General features: G+C 46.9%; 1 protein-coding gene across 1 annotated transcript in view; it reads right to left on the reverse strand.

Annotated features, from left to right (window-relative positions):
- Positions 1-19,067, reverse strand: part of Disc1 (DISC1 scaffold protein) — a 168,160-nt gene that overhangs the window by 120,013 nt on the left and 29,080 nt on the right. The window contains exons 4-5 of the mRNA XM_051201784.1: positions 12,180-12,300; positions 8,989-9,224 (exon numbers count right to left, since the gene is read on the reverse strand). Of these exons, the coding sequence (XP_051057741.1) occupies positions 8,989-9,224; positions 12,180-12,300 (357 nt within the window). The remainder of the gene's footprint in view (positions 1-8,988; positions 9,225-12,179; positions 12,301-19,067) is intronic.

Below are 19,067 nucleotides of genomic sequence, written 5' to 3' on the forward strand. Positions count from 1 at the left end.
CATGAAAAGGGAGGAGGAGGAGAGAGGGGGCAGGGAGGAGAAGGGGGAAAGGAGGGGGACAGAGGAACTTCCTGTGAGGGTACACGGCAATGCCTTCAGACTTCTTGATCCTGGACTCTAGCCTCCACTCCCGTACAGGAGCAGCTGTCAAGCCTTCCCATCTCTGCTCTTATGGAAGCCCAAGTGAACTAACTCACACACAGGGGATCCTCAGTTTCCACTAAAATTAACCTTGTGTGTTATTCAGGGGCTGCACACTGGTTTGTCAAAGGGGGAAAAGCAAAAACAAAAGAAGGAAGACAGGGAGAGAACAAGAGAGGGAACGAAGAATGAGGAAGAAAAGAGGAAGGCGGGAGGAAGGAAGAAAAAAGGGGGTGTAGGGAGAGTTTCAGCGTAGTGGGTCCTACCACTACCCCAGCAAACAGCTTTATCCCCAGAATTGCCTCTGTGCAAGTCAGACTATTGTATCAAGTTATGGGAGTGGAATGTCCTTATCCCGCCTCCTCTGTGTCCTTTATCTCCTGATGCCCCAATTCCACAACCTTTTAGCAAAATTTAGTTTAAGAATGACAGACTGGCCTCCAAAGCCACAGAGAAACCCATCGCAAAAAAACCAAAAAAAAAAAAAAAAAAAGAATGACAGACTGTTCCCAAAGCAAACAAGAAATGACAGAAAGGGCACAGTGACAGCTACGCCAAGCACTGAGGCTACTTTGGGCCTTCAACTGAACAGAAAACGGGGCTCTGTTGACATTAACAACCTTGCCAATTACTGCTGAGTCCTTCGGCCTTCCACAGAGGACAAGCGGGTCAGAAAGTGACAAGGGAGACTGCTGTAGAAAATGAGGATTTACCCACTTGGCCTTTTCCCTCCTGGAACCCTCATGCCCTCACTGCTGATAATGTCACACATCACCAGTAGGACGACTGTGGGGCACAGATGACAAAAATGCCCTGAATTCCTCTAGACTTGGGATAGCTCAATGAGGCAAGACAGGATGCAAAAGAGCATCAGCCCTGTTCCTCACAGTCTTGTCAGGGGCTGGTTAGCTGAGCCTGTGCTGCTGAGGCAGGCAGTGTGGTGCAGTGGACAGAGATGCATGCCAAAGGCAGGTGTCCAGTGTCCGTATGCAGTTTTGGTGAGCATGTCCCCTCTTTCCAGGTGAGTGACAGGGCTGAGAGCCCAACAGTAAGGCAGACAGAGGATATGTACATCTGTGCTCCCAGAGGTGGATAAAGCTTCGACAGAAAGGTCTCCTGACATATCACTTAGACACCCAGCATGCCTATATGACAGTAAGCCATACTTCACAGAATCTGAAGGCAATCGGGTACATATGCTTTAACTAGAACTATCCCCCCTGATGTCTGTGCCTTACTATATAAGGGTCACTGTGAACCAGCAGGGAAATGCTGACTCTTGAGCCTCTTTCTAGATGCTTCCTCTATATCTGGAGAACCTTTGTGATCCACCTCTGTCTTAGTTAGGGTTTCTATTGCCATGAAGAGACATCATGACCAGGGCAACTCTTATAAAGGGAAACATCTGAGGTGGCTGCTTAGAGTTCAGAGGTTCAATCCATCATCACCATGGCAGGGAACACGATGCAAGCAGACATGATGCTGGCTACATTTTGATTAGAAGACAACATGAAATGAATTGTGACGCTGAGCAAAGCTTAAGCAAAAGAGAGCTCAAAGCCCGCCCCCACAGTGACACACTTCCTTCAACAAGGCCACACCTACTCCAATAAAGCCATACTTCCTAAGAGTGCCACTCCCTATGATCTTAGGAGAGGCAATTACATTCAAACTGCCACAACCTCCTTTCTGGTTCTTTCTCTGAAGCCAAAGCCCTTGCTTGCATCTAAACTTGAACTAGGATACCACACTCATTTGAAAAGCCCAGCTTCTGCCAACTCAGCCAAGTGGGACTGGGGCAATGTGTTGTAGGACTGTGACCCTTTTGTCTTTTTTATGTTTTTGATTTTTTGAGATAGGATTTTCCTATATATCTCTGGCTAGACTGATACTTACTGTAGATCAGGCTGCCCTTGAACTCACAGAGATCCATCTGCTTCTGCCTCCTCAGTGATGGGCCATAGAATCTTTTTGGTAAGATACAGTCATACATAAGTTTTCTTTAAAGTATAACAAGTTGGGAAGACAGGCATAAACACAAGGATTTCCCACCTTCCCTGGAGGTTTCCTGAGCTAGAGGCACCGAGCAAAGGAGCCCAATACTCAATTTACTCGATTTTTCTCAACTCTCTTGAATTTGACAGTTTGAGTAAGGAAGAGCACATACATAACACACATGCACCCATGTATACACACATATGTATACACATTCACAAACACATATACACATGCATACACTATACACACATGTACAAACACATGCACAAATATACACAAACATAAGCACACGTGTATAAACATAGCCATATGTGCACACACCCATGGCGTCTCTCTGTAACTGCCATCACTCTGGTAGACTGATATTTCTCAGGCACAGCTTACATTGACATCCATTTGCACCAAAATCCAAGTTTTATTTCCTTTGTGAGTATATAAGAGTTTGCACAGTGTGCATGTATGTGCACATGTGTGCAGATGCCTATAGAGGCCAGAGGTTGACATTCAGTCATGTCTACCTCATGTTTTGAAACAGAGTCTCTCATTGATCCTAAAGTCCTGAAATCAGCTAGGCTAGTTGGCCAGTGGGCCCCTCAGATTCTCCTGCCTCTGCCTCTCCAGTGCTGGGATTACAGGTACACACATTGAAGTGGATGCTAAGAATCTGAACTCGTCCTCATGCTTGCATGGCAGGCACTTTCCTGACTGGAACTCTCACGTTTTATCCTCTACAGGTAGCTTGGTGTCTATTTGGCTTTTCCCGATCCTCCAAGTGCCAATTCAACCAAGTCTTTCTGTAGCACCTCGGATTCACAGGGTTACATTAAAATCCTCTCTTCTAATTGATTTCAGTTTTTAGTTTCCCATTGTTATCACCTTGAGAAATGTTTAGCTGGCCTGAACTTTTCTTCAAGCTTTAATCTTAAGCGCTGAGGAAGTATGGAGTCCAGGGAATTGCCCAGAAGAAAGCCAGGCATCTCTGCTTGGATGAATACTTCCTCAGAGATCATCTGAGGATCCCAGGCTTGAAATGTCGCCTCTAGGACTGCTGATTGCCCAGCAGCTCGGGTACATTGGAGCCATACAGAGCCTGGTCTCATGTGCACTGGTCTCTTTTGGTTCATCTATATTTTCTTTATTTTTCCTTCTCTTTCTCTTTCTCTCTCCCTCTCTTCTTCCCTCCCTTCCTCTCTCCCTTCTTCTCCCTCTTCCTGACTCCCTTCCTGCTTGGGAAAGTTGCAGAATCTTTGGGAAGTGGAGCCCTGCTGGAGGGAGTTTGTCACTATGAATGGGCCCTGAGGGATTATAGACTTGCCCTGCTTCCTGTTCTCATTCTCAATTTCCTATGTGTGGCTGAAATGTGATCAGCCAGCTTCCTGCTCCTGCCTGTTGCCACATCTTCCCTGCCACGATGGACTCTAACCCTCTGGAATCATAAGTTGAAACAAACCCTTATTTTCCTGTAAGTTACTTATGTCATGGTATTTTATCACAGCCATAGAAAAGTAACTACAGTGGTTCCAAAGGCTATCGGCTCTCCCTGACAGGAGTCTTACACTCCTGTGCATGACTGTCACCATATTTACTTTCTTGGCAGATATTTACCTACCTTATGAGTTATTAAAAAGCAAAATGTAAGAGAAAGTAAAGGAGGAAGGTACGAAGGGAGGAGGGGAAAGGGGGGAGGATGGACAAAAAGAGGAAGGTTGGAAGGACAGAGTCTTGATGTCAAGAAACCCTTGTCTTCCTCCAGGTGTGTTCAGATGATTTCAGGCCCCAGAGGCCATTGTCCTTGACAAACCAGTCAGCTGGGAGGCAGAGAATCCAAACAGAGCCCAGAAGTGAAGGTTAAACACCACTAGCCACCACCAGAAATGGAGACTGCTCCTTGGCTGAGGGCTGGCCCGGCATACGGTCCAATTTGATAGGTAGGTGTCACCTCACACATGCTTTGGATGCAGCGATAAGACCGGTTCTTTCCACACACCTCTCTTAGGTTCTCTGCCACACCTCCCTGGTTCAGGGGTCCATCTTCCAGTGCCAGCCTTGCTGTGACCCTGCATTCCCCCACTCTAGTACGGTATAAATCTGAGGGGCAGAAGATATAACCAATTTTGTTTCCAGTCCTGCTGACTTTTACTAATTCGAATCTCATAGAAAGAAGCCTTAGCCCAGTTGTGGGGCTCTGGTTTCAGTGTTATGGGGATTCCCAAGCCACCCTGTGTAGCACCCATGCCCAGCTCGCTGTCTCACCACAGAGCCTCTGGGCAGTCGGCTACAGAGGAAGGAACCACAGCAGGCTTGGCTTCTGCCCTCCCAGCACCCTCCCCAGCCCAGCTGTGCTACAGAAACGTCCAGACTCTCCAAGCGAAACCCAGCCAGATTTGCTATAAGCAGGGAATTGGAGTGTTTCACAGTTTATGCCAACAGTTTGTAAGAAGACGCGACATGTTTCCTCCAAATGTACAACCAGAGACAGGTCATCCATGAGCTGCCAGAACACATTTCACATGAAGCATGAAAAGTCCCAGGAGCTGAATGATGAAGAACTCAACCGCAGAGCAACGTAAGCAGCCAAGCATCCCTGAAGAATGCCAGAAAGCGTCACACCAGCCTGCTGCTGCTGTTATTACTACAATTAGCCTCATCTCGATGTACAGGGAGCCAGATGCATGCTAGACAAGGTCCCGAGCTCACAGTGTGAAGCTCAGCCGGGGAGGAGCAGCTGGCAGCACTGGAGAGCAATGAGCTCGAATCTCTCACCACACCCCTCCTCCTGTGCCAAGTAGGCAGAACAGGCACACACAGAGAACACTGGAAACTGCCACTGCACTCTTCTACCCCCCTTTCCTTTCTTCACCATCCCTCTTCCACACTCACATCCCAGCCCCATCACCCACAGAGTTAATGGAGCCAGCCGCGCTTAGCTTTGGTCAATCTGCCCCTTGTGTTCCTTCTTCTAAACGTACTGGCAGGAATGAAGATATTCCAAGGAGGTGCTTGTGTCCCTTCCTCTGGCCATCAGATTTTGGCTATCAGGAGTCTCACACTGGGATAAAGAAAAGGCTGAAGCCAGCCAGAGGGAACTCATCCCCTAGAAAGATGTCACCCAGTTCTGACAACCTACAGGACAGTCTGGCGCTGAGATGGGCTAGTGACAAGTGGGACCACACCTTGACCAGCACTGCTTAGCTATGCACACTCTTGCCCTCTATGAACCTAAGCATCCTGTCAAAACACCAATGATGGACTTGGGAGTCCCCGCACCCCTCTGTTCCACTTCCCAAAGGACCACATTGACTAAACCCCTTTCTCTGCTTTCAGTATTAACTGTCTCTATAACTGCCCTATTGAGGACAGGTTCTCAGCTGCCAAGGCCCACACTCAGATCCTAACAATTCCAGTAAGACTCTCCCTGTCTCCCCCAACCAACCCCTTCTCTGCTGAAACCCTTCTACCCTCACACTCTCCATTTCCATGGAGTTAGGTTCGAGCTAAGGGCTGATCAGGTCCTGTCAGTCTGAAGCAACCCCCCTTTTCATGACTGCTCTGAAGAGAATGGCATACCCCCACCAACAGCCCTTGAATCTGCAACCCCCTAATGGACTCCCTAGATTCCCCAAGCTCCCCAATGCCTGATTCCTGGAGGATAGCAGGTATCAAAATTCTCATTTCCCCTAAGGAAATCTACTGGGCCAAGTTACCAGATTCCAAGATATCAGAGAGGTAAAGATAACACATCCCCATCCTATAATACCCATTAACAAAATACACTCCTGCCCCTCACATTCTCAGGCTCACACATTCCTTCCTTGGAATGCAGGACTCCCTCCCCTCCTGCCGCCACCCAGGAATTAGCATGTGAACTGTTCATCATGTGATATTCTTCACCTTCCCCTGAGACCCATGCTGCCACATGGGTCCAAACTCTCCTCAAAGCCCCTGCCATCCTGCTGTCTAAGTTAACAAATCTATGACCCTAAGGGACAATCACCTTTCCTGTGTCACATACACTTTATTGCCCTCTCCACATCCATGCCTTAAAGCCTGTTCTGCCCCTCTCTCACAGGCCCCTGTCCAGTTTCCCAACCTCTGCCCACTCACTCCCACATAAATACACATACATGAAAATTAGCAGTTAGGGTCCACATATAAGAGAGAACATTGGTGTTGTCTTTCTGGAGCATCACTTGATGTAACATTTCCCAGGTCCTTCCATTTTCCCACACGTTTTAAATTTTCATTTTTCTTTACAGCCAAATAAAAGTCCACTATCCATATGCCATATGTTCATTACCCACTCATCAGTTGATGGACGCTTAGGCTTATTCCTTTTCCTGGCTACAATAGCCATGGATGTATAAGTATCTCTGTGGTTGGAGGCAGTCTTTGGGGTGGATGCCTCGGAGTTAGTTTTAGCTGGGTTAATGGGGCATTCTCTACTTAGCTTCTTGAGAAGCCTCCACACTGATTTTCATATTGGCTGTGCCAGTTTGCACTTCCAGCAGCGGTGAATGAGGGTTCTGTTTCCTCCACAATCTCACTGGTGTCTGTCACCATTTGTCTGCAATGAGCCTGACATTTTACATGGCTTCCGTGTTTCCATGTCCTGTCAACTTCCTTACCCGTGACTTCCTGATCGTCCTAGTGCTTAAAAGTTGTCTCCTTTTGAGCTACTGACTGTTGATGGGTACTAGAGGAAAGTCAGTTTCTTTAGAGGTGAAGTCCCACTTAGGTTGTCCTGCTCTGGTGGATGACCCCTTACACATGCATACACAGGCAGAATTTACTGGATTTAGTGGGTTATTAAAAAAGAAAAAGAAAAAAGAGAGACATGCAGTTAGGAAGAGGACACTGGAAGGGATCCAGGAGGAGTTGGAGGGGACAAGTCAGGGGCAATATGATAAAAACACATTGCATGCACTATTAGATTCTCAAACAATATGTTTTAGAGCACTAGATGCCCACCAGCCTTGGTCAGCATCATGCCAACAGAGGTTCCCTGAGTAGCATCCTCAGGATGGTCCTGTTCTTAGGGATTTCCTGTGTAAGCAATGGCATGGTTCATCCATGGAAAGACCCTCTCCATCCTTGCACTTGATTGATGCCAGAAAGTCTGCAGCGAGCTTCCACAGACGCTGTCGAGTTTGTGAGTGATTAGAGTTGCCATGTTAGATCTAGCCAGGTGTGGTGATGAATCCCAGAACTCACTTGGTGGAAACAGGAGTACTTCCACAAGGGAGGCTAGCTGAAACTAAAGTGTCTCCTTAAACAGTATCATTATCAGTAGCCCCCAAGCCAGCCAAAAATCATAGAATGAGGATCCCCACAAGTAGGGAGCATCTGACGTGACCCAGCAGAGTCCTGAGCCCCGACTGGACATCCCTGCCCATCCACAAGTGCTTCTTTCCCACATGAGTAAGTATGTCTTCCATGTGTCTCCAAAATGAGATTTAATCCCCTGAAGAGCAACAACTTAGAAGGGATAAACAGGAGGCTCCCAAGTTCAAGACTAACCTGAGCTACACAGAGAACTAAAAGCCAGCCTGAGGTACATAGTGAGACCCTGTCTTATAAATAAATAAGCAAACAAACAAATAAATAAATACTAACCTAGTAGATGTGTATACATGTATTTCACAAGCTCTCTACAGTGTAAAACACAGGAAAGACCCACTTTGTGATAGATGAGACACCAAGTTTGAGAAAGCAAGAATAGCAGTCTGTTTTTCTCTCCTATTAACACCTTGGACAGACTATCAATTTTTTAAATTACTAACCTTCTTAAACTTCTTTTCATTTTCTGCAAAACAGACAGCATAATTGATATGACCCACAAAGTGAAGTTCTGCCCAGCACCAAACATTTGACATTGCTTAGCCAGCAACAGCAACAACACAAGCTTATTCATCCCAGAGACCCTGGTTAAAAAAAAAAAAAAAAAAAAAAAAAAAAAAAAAAACCACTGCTTATGTTGCCCTCCTGGTTTATTTGTTCATTTGTTTGGGTTTTTTGTTTGTTTGGTTTGGTTTGGGAGTTTTTTTATTTGGTTGTTGGTTGGTTGGTTTGGTTGGTTGCCTGGTTGGTGTGTGTGTTTGTGTGTGTGTGAGAGAGAGAGGGGGGGGAAGGAAGGGAGGGAGGGAGAGAGAGAGAGAGAGAGAGAGAGAGAGAGAGAGAGAGAGAGCAGAGGGGGCTCAGACATCTTCCTCAGTCACATTCTGTCTCATTTTGTAATATAGGGTCACTGAACCTGGAGCTCACTAATTCAGCTAAACTGGCCGGCCAACAATCCTCATGAGTCTGCACCCCCAGAAATGGGGGTTACACTGCACCCAGATTTCTATGTGGGTTCTGAGAATCCAAAATTAGGTCCTCATGCTCATGCAGTAAATACTTTGGTAACTGAACATCTTCCCAGGTCACACTCTTTCAATGTCACAACTTTTCCCCAAGTCACACTCTTCCCATGTCATGCCCTCTTTCTTAGAAGTGAAATCTCTCGCTCCAGATAGTTGTATTCAGCAAAAGCCAATATCAAACTCTCTCTCCAACTGACCCCAGTGGGAGGGGGGGAGGAGAGACAAGTCAGCCCCTTGGAATTTTGGAAACCACCTACTGGAGAGGGGGCAGTGCTAGCAGCTAGGGATTGGGTGGACTGGATGCCAGACAACTCCCAGTGCTCAGAACTGACCCCGCAGTGAAGAATCTTACATCTAAACACCCCAGCACTTCCAATAAGCAAACAGACCACCTGAGAAGCACCTGTGAACAAGGAATGGGAAGCCAAGTCATCTCAACAAACAGGTGAAAGAGAGAATGTCGGAAAATCAGTTAGAAAGTCACCAATACCTCCTGAGGGTTTCAGGTGGCTCCACATGGAAAGGAGCCTGGCTGGCAGAGGCCAGGGTCTCTCCCAAGGCCTTGCTAACTTCCTGCAGCTGGCCTGGAGACATCTGGGCCACCAGGGGCACCAGGTCACAGCCCCGCCACTGGAGCAGTGTCTCCCGCTCCTCCAACTCTTGGCTCAGCCCTTGTGCCTTTGCCTCCAGTGCAGACATCCTTGATTGGAGAGCTTCCATTTCCTTCTGCAGAGAATGGAGGAACAGATTCCATTCATTAACCCTGCTCTGCTGATAATGAATCAGTTAAATGAGAGCATGCCATATGCACCAATCTCAGAGCCCACCCCACCCTTTTGAGGCAGGCCAATTCCAGAAGTCTGCTGAACTGGGAAAACCATGCCAGCTTTATGTTTCTGATAACTGGCAGAAGGAAAAACATTCCCTCCTTCCCAAGCACTGAGTATGGACAGGTGCTAGCCAAGGTTTTGACTTGAGAGGACGCCACAAATGATGTATCACTGGCTTCGCTTCTGATGGGGAAGCTGCTCATACCAAACACTGAGACACCAGATGTGGGTCAGGAGGGGAAAAGGCTCCCAAACACAAGAACTTAAGATGCACATTAACATAGGAATCTTGCCTTGTCAGGTCAATAGGCTTGAGAGAACAGGATGTTGTCAAGTCACAGAGTCTACTGTCCTTCAGAATATTGGACCAATTTACTTCCCAGGATTGGTGAGACGACTCCATCAGTCAAGTGCTTGCCACACAAGCATGAAGAGCTAGTTCCGATACCCAGAACCCATGCAAAAGCTGGGGACCCACAGAATGAATCTGCAAACCCAGCATGCAGTAAGGGGAAGTAGAAGACAGGAAGATGCCAGGGACTTGCTAGCCAACCAATCTAGCCCAACCAGTAAAGTTTAGATTCAGTGAGAGACCCTGTGTCAAAAAATAAGGTAGAGGGACATTGAAGTAAATATTAAATATCAACTTCTGTCCTCCACATACACATGCACACAATGCACCTGTGTCCACATTCACACACACACACACACACACACACACACACACACACACACAATTTGCCCTAATTTATTAAGCTGGAATCTAAGTTAATCCATAACCATCATCTGTCTCCAGGCCAAGAAATAAACAAGCAGCAGGTAATTGAACACAGTTTGAGCTCAGCGCTGGGCAGATAGCCATCTCTCTGCGTAGGAGTCTGAATATAACACCAGGCTCTGCTAATGGACACGCCCCCTGTTCCCTCACTGTTTCTAGCTGATAAGAGTACAGCTTAGTTCCTGATATCTCCCTATCTCCTGGATGCTCTCTCCACCCACAGCACAGATTCTCCACAGCTTCTACCTCCTGCACCCACCCGGAGACAAGAGGGATGAGCTAGCTAGCCCACAGCCTCAGCATGTTCAACAGATGCTTGAAACTAACCACTCTGTGAGACCCACACTCTTTGTTGCTCTCTCTCTCTCTCTCTCTTTTTTGTTTGTTTGTTTGTTTGTTTTTGTTTTTTGGGTTGTTTTGTTTTGTTTTGGCTTCTCAGAGTCAACATCTCACTCAGTAGCTGGCCCAGAACTCATCTTATAGCCCAGGCTTGAACCTACAGCAATACTTTTGCCTCGACCTCCCCATCCTGGGAAGACAGGCTCAAGTTTTTCTAAACTGTAGTAAAAGAGACATAACAAAAGACAATGCATTTCTACCATTTTGCATGCATAGTTCAGTAACATCACACACACACACACACACACACACACACAAACTGGGCAAACATCCCCAACATCCAACCACAAAACTGTCTCCATTAAACACCAACCCTCCATCCCCCTGCCACCCACACCCCATCCTTCCATTATCCATCACCAATCTACTTTCCTACTCAAGGATTTCTTCTAAGGGGAATCTTACAGTATCTAATTTTCATGGCTGGCTTATGTGGCATAATGCAGTGACCTCTACATTCACCTTCACTGTGTCCTGTGGCACAATGTCCTTTCTCTGAAAGGCGAATGACAGACCTTTGCATCCACAGTAACTCAGATGTCTCATCCAGTCTGTGCTTTCATTTCTTTGCAGGTGTGTAACCACAGTGGGATTGCTGTCCTAAGGATTCTATTTTTAACTTTTTGAGGAACTGCAAACTATTTTCCATGATGTCCTTACATCTTATTCTTTTGTTATTTTTTTCCGTGTGTGTGTGTGTGTGTGTGTGTGTGTGTGTGTGTGTGTGTGTGTGTGTGGTATGTGTATGCTTGCATGTATGTGTGTACATGTGGATGGGAAGCCTATGCACGTGGGTGTGTGTGTATGGGGAGGCCCAAAGTTGATGTTAAGAACTGTATTTGAGGGCTGGAGAGATGGATCAGTGGTTAAAAGCACTGGCTGTTTTTCCAGAGGACCTGGGTTAAATTCCCATATGGCAGCTGACAACTGTCTGTAACCCCAAGATCTGACACCCTATCACAGACATACCTGCAGGCCAAACACCAATGCACATAAAAATAAATAAATTATTTAAAAAGAATCATATGTAATGTCTCTCCCACTCTATTCACTGAGGCTCTCCCATAAATCCAGTGCTTCTCATGGCTCCCAGTTCCTACTCCAGGCTCTAGGCTCCAGCAGGCCCACACTACACCACTTCTCAGTCCCTACCCCAGGATATTTTCTATTTCAAGAACTTCTGGAGCCCCTTCTGGCTCTGGTCTCACCTTGGATCCTCATTCAGAGTTCTAATCCTGAGCACTTCTTGGCCAGATGTCATCACTGCTCTGTGCCAAGCATGGCTTCCATACCTGCCTGTCATTACAGATGCAATCTCATGCCCAGGCCGGATGTAAAACCATATCCCTGAACAGTTGTTTCCCAGAATCCACCATGGTAAGAATTCCCACAAATAATCGTAGAGCACAAATCTCTCCCTGTCCCTCAAAGGGAAGCTTCTACAGATCAAATAATGAGAGGAGTCACTGGCTGCTACAGTCAGAGAGCAGAGCCAGAAGGTCCTGAAGCCCGTAAGGCTGTGCAGCTGCAGCCCTGCTGTGCCAAGGAGGTTCCTCTGTGCCCTCCAGCCGCTGCGTTTCCTCTGCTTGGAGCCCTTGCACTCAGCAAAGCGAAGGCCCACTTCACTATATCTGACTTACACGGATAAGAAAAGGAAGATTCTATACTGCTCACCTGCAATTGCTGTTTCTCCCGAATAAGCCAGTCCTGCCTGGTGATGGATGCCGGTGGACTGTCCTGGGCAGTGGTCCTCGGTTCTCCATCAAGAGGGGCGTCTGGGTCATCGCTGCCAGCCCTGCAAGTAACAGATATGTATTGGTACAGGTATTGTGGAATATTAGGTTTAAGATCTGTTACATTTGTTTATGCTGTGGGACACTTGTTTTGTGATATAAAGATGAGTTGCATTCTTTTATGCTGCATTTGTTTAATTCTGTGGAGCTGTGTTAACTTTACCTGTCTAAAACACTGGATTGGTCTAATAAAGAGCAGAACAGCCAGTAGCAAGGCAGGAGGAAGAATAGGCTGAGCTAGCAGGCAGAGAAAATAAATAGAAGGAGAAATCTTGGAAAAGAAGACAGAGGAGGACATCGGGGGCCAGTCACCCAGCTACACAGCAAGCAACAGGGAAAGAAGTAAAGAAAGGTAGACAGACAAAAGCCCAGAGGCAAAAGATAGAATAATTTAAGTTAAGAAAAGGCTGCTAGAAACAAGCCAAGTTAAGGCCAGGCATTAATATGTAAGAATAAGACTTATTTGGAACCTGGGTGGTGGGCCGGCCCCATAGAGCAAAGAGGAAAAAACAACCAATTACATAGAGGTGTAGTGGAGCAGACATTGTCAGGTCTACATGTATTTAAAGATTGAGAGACTGCACAGTGTTTCCCCAGTCACAGTTTTTTTAAAAGTTAGTGATTGATGGGGGAGGACCCAGCCCAATGTGGGTGGGGCTACCCTGGGATGGTGGTCCTAGGACAGCAAGTTAGTGAGTGTGGCAGGATGGAAGCTGAACTAAACTGCTTCCTCCTCTGTTGCTTTTTGCTCAGAGTGTTTTATCACTACATGGATGAACATAAGTATGAAGATGGTAGCACAATGATCCTCTTCTATGCATAACGGTTCTATGGTGTTCTCGGCTTCCAACAGCTGTGAAAAGAGGGTATAAGCCCTCCCCTGGGCTCTGGGCTGCTACATGCTCCCTGGGCTGGACTGAGAGTCTCTGAGGGAGACATGGCTCTTCTTGCGCTGATGTCCCAGGGTCCAGCACTGAGTTGGGACTCAGCAAATACCTGCTGGGTAGCTTAATGAGCTCATAGACTTGAAAATAGAGAAGTCATTTCTATCCTGTCTCCTGCTACATTTGCTCATTTCTTCCCCTCATTTCCCAATTTGCTTGGTGTATGCTGATATTAGAGTTCCTTGAATTCCTTGAATTGGTGCCATCTGGGTGGAAGTGGGAGCTAGTGTAGGAAGTTAATGTAGAACTGGAAAACCACCTGCAGAGAGAAGCTACAGGTGCAGAGCTGGGAACTAACTCTATGCATGACAGTTGATCACATCCATTACTAACCCATAAGCCCCTGTGCTTAATCAACACCCCTCTGTCTGTCTCTCACACTCCTACTTCCGGGACAGAAAAAAAGATCTGGGGAGAGCCAGGGGTGGCCCCAGGATACATCGCTCACTTATGAAGCAGGGACAGGATTCCATCTCCCATGTTTTTGGTCCCCAGAGTCTCCTTATGCTGCATACTCTTTTCTTTATATCTCTTAAGTCTCAATATGTGATCCCTCATGGCAAAGCAAATTGGAATCACTGCTATAAACTAATCAGTATGTAAAATGAGCAGACCCCTCTGGGGAAGATAAAAACCTGTAACAGCATGGGATGTTGGTGCTTGATGCTAGTGGGAACCTAGAGTGTGTGTGGGGGGGGGGGTCTGAGATCCAAGATACTACTCTCAGCCTCAGAGGTTCAGACTGGTGCCCACTAGAACCAGCCCAGTTGAGGGGAATCTTTCTCTTTCTGTCCAGTTTCTTTCCTATCAATCATTAAAGGGATGAACCCCACCTGAAAACCTGATCATGCGCCACAGAAAAGTGTGGCTATAAAATGCACAGATGACATCTTTATTCCTGATAACGTCTTATGAGTTTCCCTTCTGTGCCCTGTGTGCTCATTCCAATCTGAGGGTCACTGGGCCCTGGACACTGCAGTCTGCTGTGGTATCCACTTGAAATCAAAGGCTTGTGTGCTAGAGAGGAAGAAAGGGAAAGCAGGCAGCCAGGGTGGCATGCTGCCAGCCTACACTTATCATTTTGGTTCCATCTCAGGGGAAGAGACAAGCGCAGCTGTTACATCTGGACAGTGCCAGACTTTTATCATGGTCAGACTGGAAATCCTTACTGTCCTTCATTTTTACCTTTGTCAGACTCTGTGTTTTAAGTTATCCTCTGGGGAAAGGTCTCTCATAAAAGATATTCCGTGTGTGCGCATGCATTTAGGTGGCAAGAATACCAGTGTGGATGCCTGTACTAGTGAGGAGCCAGTGAGCAATCACATGACATGGCATGTAATTAGGGGAAAACAAGGTATAAATGAGAAAATTACCAGTCAACAGCAATACTTGCCAAACACTCCAGAGAAAGAAAAAATCTTTCCTTCTGACCCTGGTGTGACAAAGAGGAGGAATTTCCCCCACTGTTCCAGAATCACAAATGAGAGCTGGTGAGAATAGGCCTGAAAGTACATCACCCTAAGTCCGTAACTGTGGGGTAGGAGCCTTTACCAGCCACTGCTACCGCCCTGAGCACCTCCTGCTACCCATTGTCAGAGTGAGACATGAACACACTTCCTCCCACTTAATGGAGCAAAGAGGAAGCTACCCATCCTGCTCCTACAAAAGAGACCAGAAAGCCCAGGCACCTCAAGATGTACTTTGTATTCTACAAAGTACACAGCTGTCCAGTTTGGGTTCTCCTGACAGTTAGGGTTGAGGCAAAGATATGAGCAGAGCATTTTTAGAGAAACAATCATAAGACACCAGAGAACTGGAACCTACAGGGAGAAGAGTCAGGGGAAAAAAATGTATAATCTAACTGATCATCACAGAGGCAACTGAGGCCCCATCCTACCAGGAACCTTTTAGAAGGAAAAAAAATGGCACATTGCTCAAAACTGTCCCTAGAGGCCAGGGCGCTGGTGACTATTGCCCTGGGGGTTATATTCATACTCAGCTATCCAGGAATCAAAAGTACCCTTGCATCATCATCACCATCATCACTACCATCTCCATCATCACCATAATCATCACCACCACCACCATCACCTCCACCACCATCACCATCATCACCACCACCACAACCATCATCACCACCACCACCACCATTATGTACTTCAGTACAAAATTTTCCTTTGTTATTTTCACTCACACTATTAGCAGACTTTCAAAGAATGCCTGGCAGAGACACTTCAGTAAAGTGCTAAGACAGTCCCTACAGAGGGACTTGGAGGCTCAGGGCAGAAACACGATGGCAATCATGTCTGCCATAGCACCTGTCACAAGCCTTCCTTCTGAAATGGCTTATCTATGGTAGACATGGGGGACCCGAGCAGCATGGCAGATGGCCGTGTCCATTGTGGGTAGTCTCAGCATCCATCAGCCCATAGCAGGGGTGTGTCAGCTTCCATCACAGATGTGGTCCTTTCAGGTGCTCCCGAGGTGCTAGGGTCCCATCGGAGAAGTGGGGCCACATGGTAAAGCATCTATTGCTGAGGCACAAGGAAGTCATTTTAAGTCACAGTGTGGGTCGTGAGGTAGGGACAACGTGTGTCCCACAGGACAGTGAGCATACTGACACCTGCCTACAGAGGACATTGACCCCACTAGCCAGGGAGCAGCTGTGACAGCAGAACAAGGAACCAAACAATGGGCAGAGAAAGCTATGAATCTGACCTGTGGTTGGCATCTCAGGGTGACAGAGCTATATGGGGAAAAAAAAGGCAGAACTATCTCGATGTCTGTGCCCTCTACCCAGGATAGTGTAACAAAGTGGAGAAGCGGATTTACCACACTGTTAAAAACCAGTGGCACAGGCCTTTACTCCCAACACTCGGGAAGCAGAGGCAGGCGGATTTCTGTGAGTTCAAGACTACAGAGCCAGTTCCAGGATGGGCTCCAAAGCTACAGAGAAACCCTGTCTCTAGAAATAAAAACAAACAAACAAAATCAGAGGCATCCAGGGCTACACAGAGAAACCCTGTCTCAAAAAAAAAAAAGAAAGAAAGGAAGGAAGGAAGGAAGGAAGGAAGGAAGGAAGGAAGGAAGGAAGGAAGAAAGGAAGAAGAAAAAGAATCTTGAACTGAGGAGCAGCACCCACCTCGCCACCCAGGACTGGCCCCATTACTGAGCAACTGAGAATAACACCAAGGAGACAGTGTGAGGACTGATGGCCAATATTAGAGCAATGCCATGACCTCCAAACCACAGTGACTTGGGGGCTGATATAAATAGTTCCAAGAGGGACAACAACCACAAGCTTACTTAAGATGTTGACAGTAATTTTCAAAATAAGTGACAATAGAAATTAAGTAGCCGGTAGACTCTGGAGCTATTTACATCCCCTTAAACTTTCACAGCCTGATGTTGAGATACCTCCTCCTCCCATGGTCAGAGTCAATGGGAGGGCCTCAAATCTGACGGTCTCTCATGAGACAGCCCTGGAACATGCAGTGCTTTCATCAGATTCTCATAGAAACACTTGATCCAAGAAAGGTAAAGAGGTACTTATTTAAGTTACTAATTTGTGTTGAAAGCTGGTCATGTTAACAAAACTATTTCATTTCTGCAGGGAATGTCCCCAGCATTCAGAATAGCCTTTCCCCTGGACTCAGGGCCAAGCTCCTGAGAAGTTTGTGTCCAGGTCCCTCTGGTGGTCATTGTGAGGACTGCAGGAACTACTGTTTTCCTGAAGAGCCTTTCAGTCGGGCTGACCCTGGTGAGGATCACTGAGCAGCTGGCACATGCAAACACGGTCTTAATTATTAGCAGCTCTGTAGCCATGCCCACATGCTTTAAAGATGTGACAAAAGATATCAAGTCATTTTCTAGCTATGGTCATGACGGGGCAGGTGAAATTGACAAAAGAAAAAGCCAAGAATAAAACGTAACTAAAGTGAGGCCAGGGTCCCTCACTTTCTCATGAGGCGAGTAGGAAGTATAGAGGTTGCAGTCAGCTAGTCACAGAAGGAAATGGTAGTACAACACCAGTTCCCAGCCTCCGGCCCTGGGCTGGGGCACCAGAAGGAAGAGTGACCCCACCCCTGTGTTCACACATGTGCTTGTGAACCTGTATAAACATGTATATGTATGTAACTCCCACAACAGTCCATTGAGGAGGTAAACACAGTTACAGTCCCTCTCTGGGGACAGTCATCCTTCAGAATGAGGGGATATTCAAGGCCGCAAATCAAAGACTTTGGACTGAGACACTGTCACTCAGGAAGTCTCAGTGAGATGTGTGACTGCTAGGCAGAGGATAGTGGCTTTACCATCTTGAAGGCTAAGCAAGCCTTACTGACTGCAGTAGGACCCATGGGGGATCATAGACTGGAGCAAGGTTCTGCTGTGTGGGAAGTTGGTGCAGGTGCTGACCAGTTAGAGGTTGGGCACCAGTAAGGCTGCATCACAGAAGCTTTGGGGGTCACACTCAGGACACAGGTCCATCCGGATAGCCCAGGAGCCACTGATTCCAGCATGAGTCTCTCCTTATTGCTTTGTAGGAGGTGGATGAGGTCCAGGAGTGAAGTGAGAAAATCCAGCAAGGCAAGAGGCTGCTACCATAACTCAGATAAAAACTGCAGGGAGCATAGGAAGGTTTGGGATGGAGGTCGGAACGGTGAGGGAGAATTACAGAGAGATGATGGATGTGACCAGAGCTAGCACCCCATGAATTAGAGGGTCACGGAATGGGGGATCTGAGGTGTTTCTGAGGTAACTGAACAGAAGTCATGAGACAAGAAATCTGGGGGGTTGGAGTGGGGAGGAGTAGGAGGAGAAGGAGAAGGAGGAGGAGGATAACAGACTTAAGGAATTCCTCTTTAAAGACAGTGGGTCTGGGGAGGTGACTGGGGATGACATACTCATTGCACAAGCATGAGGATCAGAGTTCAGATCCCAGAACCCACACAAAAGCCAGGCAGACTTGAGGGCTCACCTGTAACCCCAGCACTCAGGAGGCAAAGATAGGGGGTCCTCCAAGCATTCTGGCTGACTAAACTAACCAGAATCAATCCAGGTTCAGCAAAAGACCCCCACCTCAATAAAGTGGAGAGAAATCAAGGAAGACACTCAATGACAACTTTGGACCTCTGTATGCACACACACACACACACGCATGCACTCATGCACTCATGCACATGCAAAAATACATAGACACATGCACTTTATACACAGGCATACACAGGAAAGAACAAAACACCTTCAGAAGACTGTTTTTGGCAAGGTTTTCCAGAGGAACAAAACACATAGAATGCATGTACTATAAAAGAGGAATTAGATTGGCTTACACGCTAGAAGCTGGCTAATCCAATCATGACTGCCTGTATGCTGTGGAGACAGAGAACACAGGAGCTGCTCAGCCCACAAAGCTGAACACCTCAGCTGTACCAAGCCAGAGCTGGAGTCCTGGAAGCTCCCTGGAGAGCTATTAGCACTGAGTCCACGTTGTTGAAAGGCCAAAGGAGCTGGAATCTGATGTCAGCAGAATAGCAGCCGCAGCACATGCACAGAGAAATGGGAAGGCAAGAGCATGCATGCAGCTTTGTCCTCAGCCTTCTTTCTTCTTCTGATAACAGTCCCAAGTGTCAATCATTTTTGGAAATGCCCCGGAGCCCCATGAGTGTGCTTCACCATTCCAAGACATCTTTTAATGCAGCCAAGTTGACAGCCAAAGCCAGCCATCATCCATAATAAGCTCAATAAAGGCAAGGATAAAAGCACAGTACCTCTTTAAGGATAAAACGATGAATTTAATAAATGCATTATTGACCACAGGAAGCCCA

The sequence above is a fragment of the Phodopus roborovskii genome, unplaced genomic scaffold, assembly GCF_943737965.1.
Source record: "Phodopus roborovskii unplaced genomic scaffold, PHOROB, whole genome shotgun sequence".
NCBI lineage: Eukaryota > Metazoa > Chordata > Mammalia > Rodentia > Cricetidae > Phodopus > Phodopus roborovskii.